Raw genomic sequence first — 22722 nt, 5'->3', positions numbered from 1 at the left:
AATGTATACATTTGTCATTTACCAGTATGTAATTCTGGATTACAAGAGGGAGCGTTAAAGCGAGGCAGGCAGTGCTTCCACGTAAATGCTATCTCCAATTGTAGAGCTAATGAAGATAGGATGAGTTACCTGTTTTACGAGTTTTGTGCGAAGATGTAGAGGTAGAGAAATAAGGAACCTGCCCAATGGTATCATGCAGGATGGAAGATACTGGAATCTGGGCTGAAGGCAGAGGTTTGACTAGAGCCTTTTCTGAAAGCAGTTGCCGAGCCTGGGTGGTAGGGCGGTAAGACTGAAAAGAGGACTGAGGCACCAATGGTGGGGTTTCAACAGACCCTTGTATAAAGTCACTAAATTCTTCATCATCAAGAAAAGCAGAGGGTTGGGAGACAGATACAGTAGAATGTGATGGCATAGGGTGATCTGTAAAATGGAATGAACACACGCAATGGAAGGCAATGAGGTAAAGAAACTTGTTTGGGTGGAAAGGTAGGGGAAACAATTTCTAAAAATGGCAATTATTAAACGTAAAAAACAGAGGTTGGGAAAAGTCAGAAGTATATGCAGAACTATTTGACGAAAATAATGAGAATATTTACCATTCTATCAATCGACCACACTAATGCAAGGCAAACTTCAACTGCCTTTTTCCGCTATAAATCTCCTCTTCCAGATTTTTATAACTTGGCCAGCTGGGTTGAAACCTGATACTTCCACAGTCTGTATTAAGGTTTCCCCCCCTCTTATATTAAAGGAAATTTAAAACAAATGTAACCCGTGTGCCTGTGTTTAGAGCAGCGGACTGGGACTCAAGATATCGGAATTCTTTTCTCAACTCTGCCAGTAATTTGTTGTTATATTTTAGGCAAATCACTAAACCCTCTTTTTGCTCAGTGTCCCGATCTATGAAATAGGGCTGATATTGACTTTGGTAAAGCACTTGGAGTTACTTAGATGAAAGGTGCTACCTAAATGCAAAGTACATTAAACAGATTTGAAGTAATCACTGGGTCATTCTTACTGGACAAGATAGTCTAACGTGAATAGTGATTTTGGATGCCCAACTTGAAACACCTTAATATGTCCTGATCCTTTGAAAATCAGGTCCCTTTAAGGTGTTTCAAGTTAAGACCCTAAAAATTCAAGAACCCAAATTCACTAGCCACTTGAAAATCTTGGCCACAGTACTCAAGTTATGTCATTCTAAACAGATCTATTGTTGAACAAAATGGCAGTTCTACAGCAATTTGGCCAGACTCAAGAGCTATAACGGAAAAAAAAATACCACTTTTATAGGCAACACTCTCTCAAGGCAACACAGTATATGTCAAGCACAGCATGACCATCATTGACTTTATTTACATGCATTTGGACTAACCCCTTTATCCTCCAAGGGTTCTGTTTCATTGTACCACTTAGGTGTATTTCCATCAACACAAACAAAGCCTTTGAATAATTCTATTTTTTAGGTAAGGGGAGGTGGTCATGCTTTATTCCATGTACTGTATACATCCTTACCATAACTGAGGGGCGCCTAATACCAGCAAATTCAACTTAAATTACACTAATGTATTGCCAAAGTTTCTATTTCAATTCTATACAATCTTTAACTAAAAGCCAGCCTTTAATTAAAAACTAGGCAACAAATTTTTGCTGTCCCACAACTGGTCTCATGAGAGGTTTCAAAAAAGTCCTTTATTATAGGTTTCTGCTCAGCTTGGAGAAAGCTTGTACAGGGGTCAAACTAGAAGTGCATTAACCATAATAAACACTGCTTTCCAAGTGAGTTTTCACAGAGGAAAATTGAAACATGAAAAGCACAAGAGGCAGCAAATGCAACTTCCAGACAAGTTATTCACCATAGTGGCACAACAGCACATAATTTCACAGAACTACCTGCACTAAAGTGACAGTTCCTTTGATGCAACACCTTGAGAAATAACACCAAGAGTTTTTGACCACTGGTTTGAACGCAAGAAAAATTCCACACATAAACAAGAAGTGTGAAAAACAGCCTCTTTACAGGAATAAAATAGCATCAAAATACTGTCTTGTTCTCAGCAACATTATTCTGTTCCATAGAGTTGGTTTAAATCCTGCACTGTGTTGCTGAATGTCAACATACTTCATGTCACTCTTTCAAATCCCGGATTTTTATCTTCTGTATTAAGTTATAGAACTAACTCATCTCAATTGTCCGCTTTTCCAACAGTTATTTTTCCCAAGTCTGGATTATTGTGACATACCTTATTTATCTCAAGGACTTCATGTTCAGTAACACCATTAATTCCTTTAAATGGAGTTTTAATATAAACTCCACCATTTAAGCATCAAATGAAAGCTATTGTGGATGACATCTTGATTTTTCATATAATATAATGATGGTTTATTTGCTCTCTCTTTCCTACAATGATTTCTAATTTTGGCAGCTGATTTAACAGACCCTGATGCAAACATGTTGAGCCACCAGCAACCCATAAGTTTGGGAGATATAAGAAACGTAGCAGTGGGTAATTCCACCATACCTCCATGTAAAGGACTCTGACTGTGCAGCTGGAACTCGCTACATCTCCATCCTGTAGTTTGAAATTAGGTCCCACTAGAACAGATCTGATAGATTTAGTGTCTATATACAAAACAAATCCACTATAAACACCACCGTTCAAGGTATTTCCACTCAACAGTGGTTTGTTTATCAGGGATGATGCGTTCAAATAACTTTAGACTTTGCAGTTCAGATCTATCGCTACTGTAAGCGACCACAGGAAAAACACCCAGTTTTTAAACAAGAGTCAAAATGAAATCTGTTGTTGGAACACTTGTCAAAAATTCATAAGATGACAAGGTAGAAAGGGAATCTCCACTCATTTGAACAGTTTTCTTCTCTGTTTCCTTGAACTAGTCAACATTTTAGTAGTACAGTTCAGAAGAACAGTGCCAGGGAATTGTCAAACTTGCTAGACAGCAAAAAGTTATTTCATGAACTTGTGAGCAACTTGAAGACGTCCAACAAATAGCAGTCAGAGAGAAGACAGTGATGAAAAAATCATCTGGGGACAAGCTTAGCTAATTGAGGCTTCATTTCAGGGAAGACAAGGAGTTAGTTGTGGGGAACCTAATATTTTTCTCTTTAGAGGGAATATTTTATGATGTTAATTACTACTAATGTAATAATTCCTCTGAAAATGGATTATTAAAGGTTTTCAATTTCCCCATGTCCAGGTAATGGAATCTGAGCAACCTATTATAGTATTGTGAAATAATTTTATAGTGTTTTGATACTACTTAGCATGTATATAGTGTTTTCAGCTTCAAAGCACTCTACAAACACTAATTAGTCATTTGACTAGAAACAATTGTAACATTTAGAAGTGCAATGTATGAGGGAAGTTGGTAGATGCTACAGCTCAGTGTTAATATTCAAATTAAAGTTGTCAGATTGGTATTTTTAAATGAAAGCTTAACAAGTTGTTTGACGAAATATTAGATCACAACTTTTACCCATGTATTTTATAAAGCATAATGCAGCTACAATGAAAGCTTCAGTTTACTGAATCATACGCAATAACCAGTTCAGTTCAGACTGCCTGAATACAAAACAACTCCATGAATGAAAGGTCCTTACGGACATGAAGCAGTATAATATTGCAGTCTTATTTTCAACCAAAAATAAAATACCTGGTTTTTTTGGATGTGATGCTGGAGTGGGGTGCATTTTAGCATCTCTTGAAAACCCATCTAAGTTTCCCTTAATAGCTTCCAAAGCATCATCTCTGCTCTTCTCACCTGTCTGAAACATGATAAAAGTTTCTTTGAAAGTGTCACAGTACAACAACTCAGAATCTTCTTCCAACATTCACAATTGTTTTGTTTGAAAAAGTAGCAATGTATGTTAAAAAAAATAATCATACAAATTAAGCTCCATTTTCCAGTGATAGCTTCAGTAAAGCATAAACAGAAACCCCTTTACTTACAACAGGATTTATTCAACAGGTTATACAATGACAACAGCAAAGGTTTTTCACCCATTGGCATTTACATGTCTTCAGATGGGAATGAAAAGAGTTAATATGTCCAAGGTCTGGAAATTTAACAAGAATCCTTGTACTGTTGTGATTACTAGGTCTAAAAATTTACCCAGTTGTAAGCTCAAATGTAAAAAGTATGTGAAAATTCATAACACGTCACAATAACCTACAACTTTTTGCCTACTTGGAAATTAACCACGGAAAACAGGTCAAGCTGTTTTCAATAATGAACGTTCTGAACAAGTGCAAGAGACCCAGGGAGAGAAACTGTATTAATACAAACAAAGAGGGTCTGCTGATATTGTTCTAGGACTGTTGAAATCATTCTTGGTAAAAACAGAAGACATGGAACCAGAAATTAATTAACCAATATTGGTGTGGTGAATATTAAGCCTAACTGGTGCACAAAATAATGAAGGGATGAGCCATGCCACACCCTTTTTCCCTTCTTTTGGAGTTCTTCAAGAGAGACTTTGAAAAAAATCTCATCACCTTCCCCAATGCATCCCAGCTCATCTCATCTTCCATGACCCCAAAACGGAGCAGACCAGATTGGAAGACTTTCTTCCTGACAAAGAAGCCATTAGGCCTTGCTCTTGTTCAAGAAGTTTTTCACTTGTGAGGCCTAAGAATCATATCATTATGACAGCCAGTCTTCTGCCCATCACAGGGATACGCAATTGCCAGCACTGCAGAGGCATGTAAGATCCTGTTCTCCCTCCCCTCCTTTTGTGTTATGTCCTGCACACCTTTCATTCCTCCTATTCTCTCTCTCACTCTCTCGGCTTTTCATCAAATTCTGAAATCAACTGCACTGTATCAGCACAGCAAGTTGAGATAACCATAATCCTGCCCTAAGGAGAAAAGACTCAGATAACATCCCTGATCGGAATATAAACCAGGGCCCGAGCAACAGGTGGGGTAGTTGACCTGCCAGCCAGAGCATCCATTTGTAACTGACCACCTATCCAGTGTACCAAAAAAATCAACAAAAGCGATATTCCCCCACCTTTTCTGTCCTCTTTCTCCTCCACCTTGTGTCTGCCTCTTAAAAACATAAGTGAAAACCTTTCACACATCAGGACTGAGTGTAAAATTAACTCTTGCCTTTTCAAAGAAAGGTTGTTGCTTAAACAAATGACTGATATTTTGCCTCCAAAAGGAAAGTGACTTTAGTAGGTTTTAATTAAGTTTGTTTTGCGTAATCACTGAATTCCAGCTTTAATATAAATGGTTGTTTTAATTTCTTGTGTTTTATCAATAAACTTTCAACTTCAGAATGAATGATTTTGGGTGTTTGCCAAGGAACCAAATAAACCAAAGCCTCTGCAGAAAAAAACCCTGAACCAAAGTATCACTGTTTTAATGCTGGACACCAAAGGAATTTATAAACACTTATCCCATTTGGCCCTTGAGATCAATACAACAGTATTCACTTGAACTGTGCCACAACTTGAGAGCAGGGAGTCCAATTAATGAACATACTGATATTTTTATGTATCGTAGAAACCTATTTTGTTCCCAGACTAGGTGGTTGTCCTTTTCAAAAGCAGATGGATCGTTTGTTGAGCTACCACTGACAGGAAAAAGGGATTCTCTTTCCTCAGACCTGGGTCTTACAACATTCACCTACTCAGACCACAGTGGCAGGAAAAGAGGCACTACTATAAAAAGCATCGTTTCTGTCTGGTTACAAATGTTATAGCAGCAGAGAAGACAGTCTGTCCTTAGAGAAGCAGGGAGATGCAGAAGGGTGAAGTTATCAAGACAACAAAGGAAACTGATTCATTTTGCAATACCACATTTGTCTTGTTTTCATTACATAGCACCAAGAGAGGTGCTATGTACAAAGGGTTAAACATATCAGATGTTTTCAAGAGGCCTAATACAAAGCTCATTGATAACTAGACTCCCATTGGACTTCATCAGGCTTCCGATCAGGTCTTCAGTTGGGAAAGGGTATGAAGGAAGAATCTATTTCTTCCCTAATATACAAAAGATGTTTTTTTTAAACCTGTTGGTTTTATTTAATCTGAAAATCAATAAATGCTGTTTATGATATACCTTTGGTTTCACACTGCTCAGGAGCCTCAGCTTTTGTTTCTGCTCTTCAAACTGGCGTCGTTTTCTCTCTTCTTCTAAGAATTTTTGCTGGTGTTCAAACCTTTTTCTAAAGTGAAACAATATAAAAATTAAGCATTATTTGATGACAACTTCCATGCCAACTTTCTGAATATTGGTAACTTGGTTTTCACATTCCTTTCCTTTTTCACATAGATGCTTTGGCACACACTTTCCTACAGTCTCATAAAGTTGATAGAAAATAGCATATGCCATCACGAACCTCATACACAGCCTTCAAAGACAATGGAATGATCTGCAACTAGCTTAACGTTTTAGAATCTTAACTTCAATAGGAACGTCTCTATAGGACGGTAGTTTTTATTGCACACAATAAGCTGGAGAATGCCTCCCCCCCAACCTCATATAAGATTTTGCCAGCGGCATTAAAGCATCACTTACTGTTGTTCTTCTGCAAATTGTTTCTGCATGTCGGGGGTGTATTGTGGAGCTGCTGGGCGCATTCCTAAGAAAGAAGCCTGTCCCATAAAAGACATTCCAGTTGCTTGCATAGCCCCAAGGGGCATGCCACCCTATAACAATAAAATAAGTCTATGTTATGTACAGCAATATAAAAATCCAGCATCTGTACTACATCAGTTTGTGAACTAGTTAGAATCCATAAAAATAAGCAGGGCCAGGTCTGCTCAGTACTTGCATACAAGACCTCCAGAGACAATTCAGGTGCTATGCACCGCGCAAAAAAAAAAAAAAAAAAAAGCGTTGGTTATTCAGCAGGTAGCACTCCTCTCGGTCAGGATTGAACCAATGCCCCTAAACCAGTGGTTCTCAACCAGGGGTCTGCATACCCCTGGGGACATATAGATGTCTTCTAGGGGGACATCAACTCATCTAGATATTTGCCTAGTTTTACAACAGGCAACATAAAAAGCACTAGCAAAGTCAGAACAAATTAAAATTTCATACAGACAATGACTTGTTATTGTTATTCAGTATATGCTGAAATGGGAGTACAATATTTATATTTAAATTGATTTATTTGAAAGGGGTATAGTAGTCTGGAAAGGCTGAGAGACACTGTCCTGGACGGTAGTAGGAGGGTGCTGGATTTTTGGACAAAAAAATCATGATCCTCACTACACAATTAAAAAATATATGAAACTTTCCTCAAGAGTGGGGGTTTGGACTAGATGACCTCCTGAGGTCCCTTCCAACCCTGACATTCTATGATTGTAAGTGTCATGACCCAAAGTGTCTCCTCTTTAACTTCACTATAATTTTCTTCTTTTCTTCCTATCCTAAACTACTGTGCAGTGTTCATGCTGTGTTAAAAAAATGTCACATTCCACACAAGCGGTGTACAAAATAATTCCTAGACATGTAGTTTGAATAGTTGGTAAAGTGTGTCAATTACTTTTGGATCCATTTGTATAAAATGCATGTGTAAGTACACACATAAGATTTCATAAACAAGATTTCCCTGACTTGGGTAAATTATTATTTTCACTGATTTAGGAAATAAAATCTAGTGATTTTATAAAATTTATTTCTTAAAATGTTATGACATTCTTTTACATATATTCCAATATAACCATTTCCTAAACGATTATGTTTTCAGGATCAATTTATACATGCATTGATTAAATTAATGAACATTAACAAGATATTGCTAGTTGTATGGACAGATCTTTCACCAGTCCATTTTCAATTGGGTCACAACTTTAACACTTGTTTTCAGGTTCCCTTGAACAAAGCAACATTTTATTTTAACATAAGGGCTATATTATGTAACTTAAGTTTATTAGGTAGCTGATGCTTGAAACTACCCTATGAAATATAAAAACTATAATGAAATATTGTTATGTCAATGGTTCTGTAATCCAGGATGATGAGATTTTTGTCCATAAATTAAGCTACTGTTACCATTGCTGATGTACTCAAAAATTACACAAAGTGAAAGCAGTAAATGTTTTATCTTATTATTTCTAACCAAATCCCCTGAAAAATATATTTTTCTTCTGCAGTTTTGTAAAATTCGTTATCCATTAAAGCAAATAAGGGGCAAAAATATAGTTATATTCAGTTTGCTATTTAACGCAACTTTATTAGATTAATGTTTACATGATTAGACAAGTGGAGATTTACATGTAAGAGTGCTGGGCACTAGAGGATAAACAAATGAGAAGGTTTTGAAGAAATATATCAACCCTCCACCCCCAAGCGTTAAGTTCCTCACATCGTATTGTGCACTATACTGTACTCTTACTTCTCAACAATTAGCAATACAAAATGCACGTTTCCCCCCCCACCGCGTGGGAAGAAACCTTGTGAAGATTATGAGGAATTATGTAGGAGGAAAGTTACTTCAAGCATGCAAAAAGGAGAGAAATTCAATACCAAAACTGCAGGAGGAAAAACAATTTGGAAAACTGATTTGATCAAAAGAGAGGAAATGTACAGTATTAAAAAACTGTCCAAAATGTTCGCAGTTCCCTGGGGCCTTGAGGCCTTGTTTGATTAATCTGTGAACTGCCACGTATGCTTACAATATTCTATATGTAACTAGTATATATAAATGACAAAAAACGTACAAAGCTGAAATCACAACATGGGTGATCATAGTAAATATAATGAACACAGGCCAATGGATGTTCCCTATAAAGAGCTCATTTCAAACACTGGATAATATACTGTCTTGGTAGACTGTGAATAGTTATGAATATAAAGAAAAAAGAAAATAGGAAGGGTGAAACAAGGTGAAAAGACAAATAGAGTGTCCCGTTGGAGTTGTAGATGATAGAAGCTATTTAATACTAAACACTGAACCATAGTTAAGGCAGTATCAAGAATATTTAATACAAGGAATGGTTTTCAACCTCTCTCTTATACTGAGAGTTTTGTTTCCATTACTGCTGAGAGCCATCTTCCCTCCTGCAGAAGGGCCTTTCTCTTAGCTGTGTTTACTGCAGCAATAGATACAAAGAAGTGGAAGTCCAAGTTCTGACATCTAAGAGCAAACTACAATACCCAACGTTTTCTCCCCCCATACCCTTGTTCATTATTGCTCCCAGCTATGACAGTGAAGAATGCACACTGAGCTCCCACTGCCTCACCCACTCCCCACGCTACTTATCCAGATCACAAGGACACTTACAGAATCCCACAAGTATCATGGCAATTATAAAATACTTTCAGAGAGAAGATTGGGAAGCTAAAATCATGCAAAGCAATAAAGACACCTGCCTATGGGCTACTGCCCATCTCTTCATTCTGAGGTCACCTCCTCCACTATTGCTTCCACTGCAGCAGCGGCAGAGCCCTTGACACTTCTGACTTCAGAGGCAGGTCCCAGGACCTCTTTCAGGGGTCAGCTGTTAACAGCCTTACTGACACATACATTCAAGTATCTATTTCATTTCACATCTACTGAAAACGAATGTTACTCATGTACCTGCATGGTCATCGGTCCAGGAGACATCTGAGAGCCGTAATTCATTCCCATCATGCCTGGCATACTAGATTGCATGACAGATACCATCGGAAACCCTTGCTGTTGAATAGGAATCATACCTACACCGGAACATTAAACATTGATTAAGTCCCCAATTGGTTCTAAAGTTAATCTCTCAAATTAAACAGATAGAGGAAAGGAAAGAGCGACTGGCAGTTCTGCGTAAGTTAATACAAGGACTCTTTACTCAAGGGTGATTTGGTGCATAGAATGTACTACAACATAGGCAGCAATAAAAGGATCTTGCATTTTAAGAAAAGAAGCCTTCCAGGACATCATCACAAGTTAAGCTGAGGGCGCTCCTTCCATCTCAACTGCTCTTTGAAAGAAACTTGGGATTTTCTTCCCTTCTTTGATTTTAAAACTGTAGTTTCCAAAAAATAACTGACTTGTGCTGGTAGCCCATTCCACGATTCTCCTGAAAGGATTATTTCTTATAACATAGTTCATATGACTGTCTAGGCATTATTGGTACATCTTGTGCACAGCGAAGGTTTTACCTTCTCAGTTGACTGGACAACTTGTGTGCACACAGAAATGTTTACCCCACATAAAAGGTTTAACCAGTTGAAACATCTTTCAATAAAAGCTTGATTTAAATAAGATTGGACAAATCAGCAAGAAATGTATTAATTCATTGAGTAAAACTAAAAGGATTAAACCAAAGATGTAACATTTTTAGAATGTTATCTTCGCAGACACAGATTGATTACAACATAGTCACTGCCAGTAAAATAATTATAGCTAGGGATAATTTAACATTACAGGTACAATTGCCTGAGAAAGGATGCAATTGGCTCAGGAATTATCAGTGAAGTTTCAGCAGCATATTACTGAGCCAATCGATACTTAGTGAAAGGACGTCCTCCCATCCCCATATTTTCCATTAGTTAAACAAGTAACTGACTGAGGAATAAGAATAAAAATTATTTAAGGTGAGGTTTCTTAATTTAATAATACTTTGCACTTATGCCATGCCTCTTGTTCAAGATTCTGACTATGCATTGCAAGTATTTACTAGGCCTTACAACACCCATATGATATAGGCATGCAGACCGGTAGACAGAAGTACACAGAAGTTAAATGCCTTATCCCAGTTCATACAGTAATTCAATGACAGTCAGGAACAGAACTCAAAAGTTCGGACTCCCAATCCCCTGCTCTAACCTACAGAGCACACTGTCTTCCCAATGAGATCCAATATTAGTTATATGGGAAATTTCGTAAATAAAAATATAAAATTCAGATTACTGTTACTGAGTAGGAGGGAAGAAGTAAAAAACATAGCTAACAGGTGAGCTTATTATTCCCAATTCTAAACTTCAGGAAAGAATGCAAAGTTACTGTATATCTGACTTAGATTGCTTAACATTAACTTCTACACAAAGAAAGGGCAACTAAAATGTTCAGAATCTGAAGTTCATACTTACCACCTGGTGGGCCGATACCACCTGCTACAGGAAACATGAAGCTGAAAGTAAATAAATAAAAGCATGAGCCTATGACTTGGTATCTAAATAATTGCTCAAGGACTCAACTACTGAGAATGTAAAAGTTACCCCAGGTCTTTGACTCCCACTGCAGTACTATATCCCCAACTGCCTCATTTGCTTGGTCCAAAACATTTTCCCAAGCTGTGACCCACGGAATCAACCACAGAACCTTCCTTTCTCCATTAGAAATCAGAACAATTGCTGACAACGATTATCAGCAAGGATCCACCTGAAATAGTGCTGAAGAAGGGTTCACTGGACGTGTCAATGCGATAATAAACCCGTCTTCAGCATTTTTATTATTATATTTATTATATAGAGCGAGACTAAGAAGAACCACATCTCATTTTCAGTAATGGTGCTCAAAATGGTTTTGATCCATCTGTTTTGCCAACTGAGCTGTTTTCAACATTGGCTAAGGTTGGGTCAACAGTGGGTCAATTTCCTAATATAGGCTAGGCCTTTTAGAGCTGCGGGATGAATAAGTATCCAGATTCAGCAGAATCACTAGCTGCATCAGAACATACTTATCCCAGCTCCTTCATAACAGTTTTTCCACAGAGAAATAAAACTATCCAAGAAAAAAGTGTTTTCCTGTTAAATACGAAGAATTAGAAGACATTGCAGTGTCCATTTCCTGTTCTTCGTGCTTTAACTTTCCATTGCTCCCATTTAAAAGGAAACAACTACATAGAAAGGGAGAAACACATTCCAGCAAATATCAAAGACCAAGTGCACAAAGATAAAAATCAGTGTTAAAAATTCAGCTGAAATTATAAGAGCAATGTCTTGTCCCTACTTTGAAGCATAAACATCAGCTTTGCCGGAGAGAAAAAAGGAGACCTAGTTTAGCAATACTGTTTGCAACTCACTCTGAAACAGATGCAGCAATAATTTATCAACCAAGAACCTTCTTTAGGCCCCAACCAACTTCTTACATCAAACACTCTGGAGAGAGAGAGAGAGAAGCTTACAGACATTCAACATCTCTCAGCCCAGGTGGGTTAGTCAAGAGGCCACGTGACAGACTAAAGAAAGTGAAGAGGGAATGACATAGCAAAGATCTGCTCATTATGCTTCAAAACCGACACTGAATTCAGAAACCTATTGGGTTTTGTAAATGTAAAAGAGCTGGAATCCTTATTGTGCCTGTGTGCTCTCACTATGCAACATCTATGTGTAATGAAGAGTTCAATCATAATTAGCTACAACTGAGAACACACAGTATCCCAGACAATCTGTATTACCCTTTATTTCTGGGCCCTAGTCTATGACTGTGGCTCTTAAGCTCTACAGTAATACAAATAATTAATATAACTTCAAATCTGAACTCACGATACTCTTAGTTCCTCATCTTTTCATTCTGCCCTAACCATTAGACCACACATTAAATTCCTCCATTCACAAAACTGTAACATACACATGTATCTATCTAAGAATAAGTTAGTAAGTCAGGCCCTACCACCACCACAATTTTAGGATTCTCCATTAACAGAAATGTCTCCTGCAGCCCCTGTGGAGAGTGATCTAAATAGGCATGTTTTGCCAAATCTAGAAACAGGCACTGGGACTGGAGTGCTTGAGCAGAATCCAACCCAGGTCAGTTGTCACCAAAAGCTGTTATTAACTGATGAATGTTCAGTGACCTATGTGAAACAAGCTTGGTTGCTTCAGTCCAGTTCTGGGTGGAGGGGTACTGACATCATAAAAAAAACAGCAGGCATTAGCTGGCAACCTTGTCTCAAGTCACAGCAGGGAGGCCAACAACTAAACTTCCCGCTTGCTCCTAGTTGTGGTTCCCTTAACATCAAGGCTGAGGCACGTTGACAAAACAATGCGGAGCAGTCAGATTGCAGCCTGAGTTTTGCTTCAGCTGTGGATCGAGATCTTTTAGTTTCCACAGCTGCTAAGATGGCAATTTTTGCCAACAATATACTTACATAAAACTTATACAGAAGTTCAGAAATATGCAGTTTCCAACCTACACCTATCACCTTTCTCTCGTGTATAAATTATTCACTCCAGGGTCCAATTTACAGATGAATACAAAAAGGAAATTAATAATTAGTGTAATTAATGCTATTTTAGAACTATACATTTTAAGGTAGCACTTGTATCAAAGACAGTATCCACAACTATTTTAAATTATCCCTTTTTTCTGCCTTGTGAGGATTCTGGTGTTAGAAATAAGGTTCTGTTCTACTTTAACTGAAATGCAATGTAATCTGGACAGGCAGACTAAGGTATCAGCACATGCTGTAAGCAAATAAAGGCCAGATCATTAAATATTTATCCCTTTCTAGAGTTAAGTAGTGATTTATTTATAAGCATCTGTAAAAACTGTAGCTAATTAGAGGCTGACTGTGAGAAACAAACAAAAATGACCAAGCTGGTTTCTCTGAATCAAAATTCTGAATATGTTAGGATTCACTATTGACTTTGTTCAGTCAAAGATTTAGTTACACGTTTGGCTACTTTTTAGCAATAAGAGAAAATATAAAACATCAGGAATTCTGGTATGGAAGATGTGTCTGTATACATGTATGTATCTATATATCTGTATAAGGAGAAGTGTTAAATAGCTATTCAAATATACACACACAAACAGAAGAGAAAATACACATCAAGTTAAAACAAAAACAAAAACTCCTAGACACTGAATCGTTAGGGAGACACAGGAAGAAGTTACTGATACATACTTTTTAAAAATATCAGTTACTGTTTACTAATGTGAACAATGTCTAAGCAACTTCAGTTCATTTATTCTTAAATAAGACATATTTTACCCTATAAAAACTTTGTAAATTAACAAGAAAATTACTTATTGAACAAACAGGCATCCTATATCAATATGAAAAAAGTGAAAGATGGAACTGACTCGTTTCCAGAAGTTCTGCGCTAAAATTATTAGTCTGCCTTGTGCATTACACTGGCTTATGATTAAAGGGGAGATTAACAATCTGAAAATCAATTCTAAATGCAATAGCCCATGGTTCCATTTTATAAAATACATATTACAGCTCCTTTCTATCAGGCATGTCCTTCCAGAATACCTTCATATTCAACATTACTCTACACAATGGTATATAATTTATTTGTAAATATTTCAACCGCACTTGGTGTTGTATCCAAACACCTAAATTTATACAAGCAGGAAGTAATACTTTTGATGACATAGCACTAAAATGCAACAATATGCAGAAACATACAGATATTCAACACACTTATTTCACTCTGCGCAGTATATGAGATAAGGAACAGAAGTGTGGTTAAAAAGCATTATGTAAAAAAGACAAAGTGAAGATCTCTGTGACAAAGTTCAAGAGCGGTAATATCCTGCAGAAGTTCCTCAGAAAATCTTTGACGATAGCCTAATACCACTGTGAGTATCACTTTAATATTATCGTATCATTCAACAGTAAGTTTTTCAGAATAGGTACTCTAATTTCAGATACTGAGCTCCAGCAATCAGTTTCACTCAAACAGCAGGATAAAGAAAAAAAATCATTTTCTTTTGTATTCAGATTTTACTATGAAGAATCCATGTGATAGCTTCTAGAACAGCAACAAACTACAGGATGAACTCTTTCCCCAACTCAAACTCCTAGACTGTGTCTATAGTTGAGAGTTTTTATACCCATAAGTCCCAATGAGTGCAGAGCCTGTAAAGCAGTAATACTGACATGGTGAAAGTGTTTTTCATACCATGTTTCTAACTCAGACGCCTCAAGACCCTTTAAGTGAAACAAACTATAAGCCATAATGAAACTGACTTCACTGATTTCCATCACCTAAGCTCAGAGAATTGAATAAAGCTACAAAAAGCATAGTGACAAGTAAACTGGAATTTTGGAATCCTTTCATTTTTCACAATCTAGGGTCTCATTAGTAAGGTAGGTGTTTACAAAAGTAGAAGTGTTCACAATGCATAATTCTAAATTGACAATGTTGCTGTAAAGAAAGGATGGATGTTTAAGCAGCAGATCAGAATAATTATATTTCAGATTTATATATATTGTTGTGCTTCTCATTCTACAGGATTCTGAAGTGCCTTACAAATTACATATCCAGGAGCTCTAATGAAATGCAGACACTTCTAATGTGGAGGGTGGTAACCTCGCAGACAGGTGGAGGAAAGCACCCTACATAAGTATGGGTGTGTGATTTTGGTGAAGGTCACCAGGGCAAATGTCTGCTTGTATGAGAAATGCCATGGGAACTTTGATGATAACACAAAGCAGGTAGATTTTACTTAAGTATCCAGGAATATCTGATTAATACAATGTCACTTATCAAAAGCAGACTGACTCAGTCCTACAGCTCCGTGCTTTCACAGAAAAATACTATAGTCTTAAACACTATAAATACTTTACTTAAATAAAAATCTCTAACCAATTCCCAGTTTGAAAGGAGAAATACAAAGATTAGACTCCAATTCCACCCAAAACATAACACAGAGGTGATAATTTCTCTCATTTTCCAATTTCTCCTTCTCCCACCCCAACCACTCCACTCTACCTCATGTGCTGCTGACAGCAGGAAGCCTCCTCCACATTAATAGGGGAGAGAGAGAAGGATCCACACAAACAGGTCACAGCAGGCCCCCCCACACACACATCACAACACGCACAAACTATCCCACTCCTGCCATAAGCAATATTTACTACCCCATAACCAAAACCATAGAGGCATAGTGTTTAGACAAGGAAAAAACAAAGTGAACCAGCAAGCCAAACTCCTCTCCTCCCATACAGTCCAAACAGTCCCACCCCAGCCCCTCACCACTGCCCCAATCACACCTCCAGTCCCACACCACTGCCCCAGCCCTCCACCACCACCACCACCACCCCCTGCCCCTCATCACCCCAGTCAGACCCCACCCCCAGCCCCGGCCCCTCACCGCCCCAGCCACCCCTCTAACCCCAGCTCCTCACCACCCCAGCCAGACCCCCCCAGCCCTGGCCCCTCACCGCCCCAGCCACCCCCCTAACCCCGGCTCCTCACCGCCCCAGCCAACCCCCTAACCCCGGCTCCTCACCGCCCCAGCCACCCCTCTAACCCCAGCTCCTCACCACCCCAGCCAGACCCCCCCAGCCCCGGCCCTTTACCGCCCCAGCCACCCCCCTAACCCCGGCCCCTCACCGCCCCAGCCACCCCCCTAACCCCAGCTCCTCACCACCCCAGTCACCCCCCTAACCCCGGCCCCTCACCACCCCAGTCACCCCCCTAACCCCGGCCCCTCACCACCCCAGTCAGACCCCCCCAGCCCTGGCCCCTCACCACCCCAGTCAGACCCCCCCAGCCCTGGCCCCTCACCGCCCCAGCCACCCCCCTAACCCCAGCCCCTCACCACCCCAGTCAGCCCCCTAACCCCAGCTCCTTACCACCCCAGTCAGCCCCCTAACCCCAGCCCCTCACCGCCTCAGCCAACCCCCTAACCCCGGCCCCTCACCGCCCCAGCCACCCCCCTAACCCTGGCCCCTCACCGCCCCAGCCACCCCCCTAACCCTGGCCCCACACCACCCCAGCCAACCCCCTAACCCCGGCTCCTCACCACCCCAGCCAGACCCCCCCAGCCCCAGTCCCTCACCACCCCAGCCAACCCCCTAACCCCAGCCCCTCACCGCCCCAGCCCTCCATCATCACCTCCAGCTCATCACCTCAGTCAGACCCCCCCCAGCCCCCACCCCTCACCGCCCCAGTCACCCCCCCCAGTCAGACCCCCCCCAGCCCCGGCCCCTCGCCGCCCCAGGCACCCCCCCAGCCCCAGCCCATCACCTCAACACTCTCTCCCCATCTATCGACCCCCAGCGTTTCCTGAGCTCTGCTCTACCCCACCCCGCCCCGCCCCGCCGGAGCCGGAGCCGGAGCCGGAGCCGAGACCCCGACTCCCCCGCCCAGCCCCCGGGGCCTGCCGGGCCCCCACCCTCTCCCCACCTACCCGGCGGTCCCAGCGCTGCCGGCTCCGGCCACCCCCGCTACTCCGCCCCCTCCCGCGGCCCCAGCGCCGCCGCCAGCTCCCGGCCCCGGCCGCAGCGCCATCTTCCCGCTCGGCCGCTGCCGCTGTCAGCTGAGCCGCGCCGGCTTCCGGGGCAGAGCGGCCTCCCCTCCCCGCCCTCTGCGCGGGCCGGGCCGGGCCGGGCCGGGCCCCCTCTGCGGCGCCCGCAGGCTGCGTGTGTCAGGGCCTCTGGGGACTAGACTGCCGCGGTGGTGAGACCCTATAGAAAAACCCGCACTGCCCCCATAGACACCCTGCAGAGACCCTATAGAAAAACCCGCACTGCCCCCATAGACACCCTGCAGAGACCCTGTAGAAAAACCCGCACTGCCCCCATAGACACCCTGCAGAGACCCTATAGAAAAACCCGCACTGCCCCCATAGACACCCTGCAGAGACCCTATAGAAAAACCCGCACTGCCCCCATAGACACCCTGCAGAGACCCTATAGAAAAACCCGCACTGCCCCCATAGACACCCTGCAGAGACCCTATAGAAAAACCCGCACTGCCCCCATAGACACCCTGCAGAGACCCTATAGAAAAACCCGCACTGCCCCCATAGACACCCTGCAGAGACCCTATAGAAAAACCCGCACTGCCCCCATAGACACCCTGCAGAGACCCTATAGAAAAACCCGCACTGCCCCCATAGACACCCTGCAGAGACCCTATAGAAAAACCCGCACTGCCCCCATAGACACCCTGCAGAGACCCTATAGAAAAACCCGCACTGCCCCCATAGACACCCTGCAGAGACCCTATAGAAAAACCCGCACTGCCCCCATAGACACCCTGCAGAGACCCTATAGAAAAACCCGCACTGCCCCCATAGACACCCTGCAGAGACCCTGTAGAAAAACCCGCACTGGCCCCATAGACACCCTGCAGAGACCCTATAGAAAAACCCGCACTGCCCCCATAGACACCCTGCAGAGACCCTATAGAAAAACCCGCACTGGCCCCCTTGGGGGTGGGATGTATGTCACCCCATAAACACCCTGCAGAGACCCTATAGAAAAACCCGCACTGGCCCCATAGACACCCTGCAGAGACCCTATAGAAAAACCCGCACTGGCCCCATAGACACCCTGCAGAGACCCTATAGAAAAACCCGCACTGCCCCCATAGACACCCTGCAGAGACCCTATAGAAAAACCCGCACTGCCCCCATAGACACCCTGCAGAGACCCTGTAGAAAAACCCGCACTGCCCCCATAGACACCCTGCAGAGACCCTATAGAAAAACCCGCACTGCCCCCATAGACACCCTGCAGAGACCCTATAGAAAAACCCGCACTGCCCCCATAGACACCCTGCAGAGACCCTGTAGAAAAACCCGCACTGGCCCCATAGACACCCTGCAGAGACCCTATAGAAAAACCCGCACTGCCCCCATAGACACCCTGCAGAGACCCTATAGAAAAACCCGCACTGGCCCCCTTGGGGGTGGGATGTATGTCACCCCATAAACACCCTGCAGAGACCCTATAGAAAAACCCGCACTGGCCCCATAGACACCCTGCAGAGACCCTATAGAAAAACCCGCACTGGCCCCATAGACACCCTGCAGAGACCCTATAGAAAAACCCGCACTGGCCCCATAGACACCCTGCAGAGACCCTATAGAAAAACCCGCACTGGCCCCATAGACACCCTGCAGAGACCCTATAGAAAAACCCGCACTGGCCCCATAGACACCCTGCAGAGACCCTATAGAAAAACCCGCACTGACCCCATAGACACCCTGCAGAGACCCTATAGAAAAACCCGCACTGGCCCCATAGACACCCTGCAGAGACCCTATAGAAAAACCCGCACTGGCCCCATAGACACCCTGCAGAGACCCTATAGAAAAACTCGCACTGGCCCCATAGACACCCTGCAGAGACCCTATAGAAAAACCCGCACTGGCCCCATAGACACCCTGCAGAGACCCTATAGAAAAACCCGCACTGGCCCCATAGACACCCTGCAGAGACCCTATAGAAAAACCCGCACTGCCCCCATAGACACCCTGCAGAGACCCTATAGAAAAACCCGCACTGCCCCCATAGACACCCTGCAGAGACCCTATAGAAAAACCCGCACTGCCCCTCTTGGGGGTGGGATGTATGTCACCCCATAGACACCCTGCAGAGACCCTATAGAAAAACCCGCACTGCCCCTCTTGGGGGTGGGATGTATGTCACCCCATAGACACCCTGCAGAGACCCTATAGAAAAACCCGCACTGCCCTCCTTGGGGGTGGGATGTATGTCACCCCATAGACACCCTGCAGAGACCCTATAGAAAAACCCGCACTGCCCCTCTGGGGGGTGGGATGTATGTCACCCCATAGACACCCTGCAGAGACCCTATAGAAAAACCCACACTGCCCTCCTTGGGGGTGGGATGTATGTCACCCCATAGACACCCTGCAGAGACCCTATAGAAAAACCCACACTGCCCTCCTTGGGGATGGGATGTATGTCACCCCATAGACACCCTGCAGAGACCCTGTAGAAAAACCCACACTGCCCTCCTTGGGGGTGGGATGTATGTCACCCCATAGACACCCTGCAGAGACCCTGTAGAAAAACCCGCACTGCCCCCCTTAGGGGTGGGATGTATGTCACCCCATAGACACCCTGCAGAGACCCTGTAGAAAAACCCGCACTGCCCCCCTTGAGGGTGGGATGTATGTCACCCCATAGACACCCTGCAGAGACCCTGTAGAAAAACCCGCACTGCCCCTCTTGGGGGTGGGATGTATGTCACCCCATAGACACCCTACACAGACTCTATAGAAAAATCCGCACTGCCCCCTTGGGGGTGGGATGTATGTCACCCCATAGACACCCTGCAGAGACCCTATAGAAAAACCCGCACTGCCCCCCTTGGGGGTGGGATGTATGTCACCCCATAGACACCCTGCAGAGACCCTATAGAAAAACCCACACTGCCCTCCTTGGGGATGGGATGTATGTCACCCCATAGACACCCTGCAGAGACCCCACACTGCCCTCCTTGGGGGTGGGATGTATGTGCCCCCATAGACACTCTACACAGACCCCACACTGCCCTCCTTGGGGGTGGGATGTATGTGACCCCATAGACACCCTGCAGAAAAACCCACACTGCCCTCCTTGGGGATGGAATGTATGTGACCCCATAGATACCCTGCAGAGACCCTGTAGAAAAACCCACACTGCCCTCCTTGGGGATGGAATGTATGTGACCCCATAGACACCCTGCAGAGACCCTGTAGAAAAACCCACACTGCCCTCCTTGGGGATGGAATGTATGTGACCCCATAGACACCCTGCAGAGACCCTGCTGCTAAGACCGCAAGTACTGAGTTTGGTTGGTCTCTTCTTACATCCTGACACCCAGATGTCCTCATCACATAATGTAGGCCCTATTCCTGTAAACACATAGTCATGTGCATAATGTTACTGCTTTGAGGAGTCCCACTGATTTCAAATAAATCCTTGATTTCCCTGGGTCTACGCAGGGTAGTAAAGATAGGCACATGCTTAAGTGCTTGTAGGATCTGGGCTTTAAAGAACAGCTGTCAAGTGTTGCTCTAGAGGGCTGGCATTGGAATAATAGGGGCTGCAGGAGGTCAGGTGTCAGATGCATATAAGCGGAGCTAGAACAGGGCATGGGCACAGGACAGACATAAACATGAGTCCTGTAGGTTAAAATGGAGATGCAGTACCAGAACTGTACAAGTGAAGTTTGCCCACACTATGGCTGTGCTTATAAACCTTTTTAAAACTGAGCATCATATGTTATCAACACCTTTTATAGGAAAGGATGAAACTGATTATACTGAGAAGCATGATTTAATTATAGTTCATAGTCATATGTGCCATTATTCATGTACGTTAAACTGACATCATGTGGGCAGTTTGCAGATGATCCATACAGCATTTTTTACACATTTCTAGTTCAAGCATCAAACTGCCAATCTCAAGCAAAGAACTAAAAAGTATTAAACAAGCAGCACTCATTAGAATGGGAGTGTAGGTGGAGTAAATGGTTAAGACAGGGTCTCAGAATGCAGAAAAGCTGGTTTCTGTCACAGTCTCATTGGGTCAATTTACCCTTCTGTAAAATGGGTGTACTTACCTACTCTACATGAGTATTGTAAAAATGCTTTGAAATCCTATGCTAGAAATGCAAGATTAAGAACTGTAAATCTCTCGTCCAAGGTTCCTGAAAGCTATCTTAGTATTCAGTAAACAAAATCTGTTGTGATACTCCAAGAGCACTATGCTAGACAGGACGTCTTCAGTTACATAAACATCTTGGATAATTAACAAAAAACTGTTCCTACATATCCATGCACTTATAGTAACAATTACAAAATTGTTATGTCATTTACATTTGGGGTTAGTGTCTTTTAGAAAAAGCAGACTTTGTAAAGCATATCACTTTTCCTCAGGCTCATATATCCTCTAAGCAAAAACAGGTGAAGAAAGGTTTCACGAGGGTTTCATGAGGGTCTCTTAGGAAGACACCAAACTCTCTGAGTCTAAACTCATGAAGCATTTGTCTAAAATAACATCAAGCTGCTTTCTAGGGTAAAGCTGCGGCTCTGGTCCTACTTCAATAGGCTCAGTGCTTCAGAATGCAGAAGTGGAAAAATGGAAATTTCGCTATACTTTTGTCTCAATGTTAAGGTTAACACCATCACCTGCTATGGTACTTTGATGTCTACTGAACTGTTCCTGACAAATATCTTACAAAGGTGTGTAAATAGAATATGCATGCACGCTGTTTATAAGAAGCACCAAAAACACTTGAGAGAGATTGTGCTGTATCAGAGAAATGAAGTTGCAGGTAGTCTGAGGTTCATTGCTCTTGAAGTCTGTCGGAGTCTGCCCTTTCAGCACTACCTTCTCCCCGAAGATCTGCAGCTTGTCTCAAAAGTACAACCTTGTAGATGTTACAACCCTAAGGCTATAAGTACAAGCCAGAGCTAGAACTGAAACAAATTCAGAATCCTCCTTTTCCTCTTCCCAACAGTGATTAAAGAAACCCATTCCTTTTATGTACAAGACTGTACAGCTCTCTCTCAGTTCTGATCTGGAAAAAGTAGATCTACAGTAACAGCCAGTACAATTGTCATTTTTACATTAGCTGCATCAGGCTAGAAGCTGTCCCCTGGATGTTTGATGCCCTGGGGAACAGCCTGAAGAAAGAAAAAAAGCATTAGGAGTCTTTTTCCACTGCAGGAAGTGACAGGATTAGGAGCCTAAGAACAGAGTCCAGCTACCCCACAGCAATTTCCCTCAAATTCCTGACCATTTATGCAGATGGCAGCATCTTCTTGCAGAGGAGCAGCAGTGCATGGGATACAATACATGCACTGGTCCTGATGGTAGAATCCTGCATCTCCCAGTATTGTCACTATCCTCTCCCAGTACCAGAAAAAGCCAGAGTCGTTGTACAGTACGCTGCTCAAATACTTGCTGAGCTAGTTGATTTGGAATATGTTCAAGTCAATTTGCGGCTCATCCCATTTTCAGAGTGCAGCAGGAGTATTATTGTATCTCTACACTTTAGTTGTGTTTGGCTAAAAGTACAGAAGTATTTTAATTTCAGCACTCTGTGATTAGGT

At 42.6% G+C, this 22722-nt stretch overlaps 1 protein-coding gene across 8 annotated transcripts in view; it reads right to left on the bottom strand.

Annotated features, from left to right (window-relative positions):
• SYNRG (synergin gamma) overlaps window positions 1–17156 on the bottom strand; it is a 60471-nt gene extending 43315 nt beyond the window's left edge. For 5 of the 8 annotated variants that reach the window (XM_050929372.1, XM_050929371.1, XM_050929373.1 and 2 more), the window contains exons 1-7: window positions 17056–17156; window positions 11052–11092; window positions 9562–9680; window positions 6552–6682; window positions 6093–6198; window positions 3679–3790; window positions 130–423 (exon numbers count right to left, since the gene is read on the bottom strand). In XM_050929372.1, the coding sequence (XP_050785329.1) occupies window positions 130–423; window positions 3679–3790; window positions 6093–6198; window positions 6552–6682; window positions 9562–9680; window positions 11052–11092; window positions 17056–17156 (904 nt within the window). The remainder of the gene's footprint in view (window positions 1–129; window positions 424–3678; window positions 3791–6092; window positions 6199–6551; window positions 6683–9561; window positions 9681–11051; window positions 11093–17055) is intronic. The other 3 variants (XM_050929375.1, XM_050929378.1, XM_050929379.1) reach the window with 1 other exon arrangement.
• Window positions 17157–22722: the final 5566 nt, after the last annotated feature.

Source organism: Gopherus flavomarginatus, chromosome 19 (assembly GCF_025201925.1).
Source record: "Gopherus flavomarginatus isolate rGopFla2 chromosome 19, rGopFla2.mat.asm, whole genome shotgun sequence".
In the NCBI taxonomy this organism is placed as follows: Eukaryota; Metazoa; Chordata; order Testudines; family Testudinidae; genus Gopherus; species Gopherus flavomarginatus.
The sequence above is the reverse complement of the archived record's forward strand: the minus strand, read 5'-3'. Positions and strand labels throughout refer to the sequence as shown.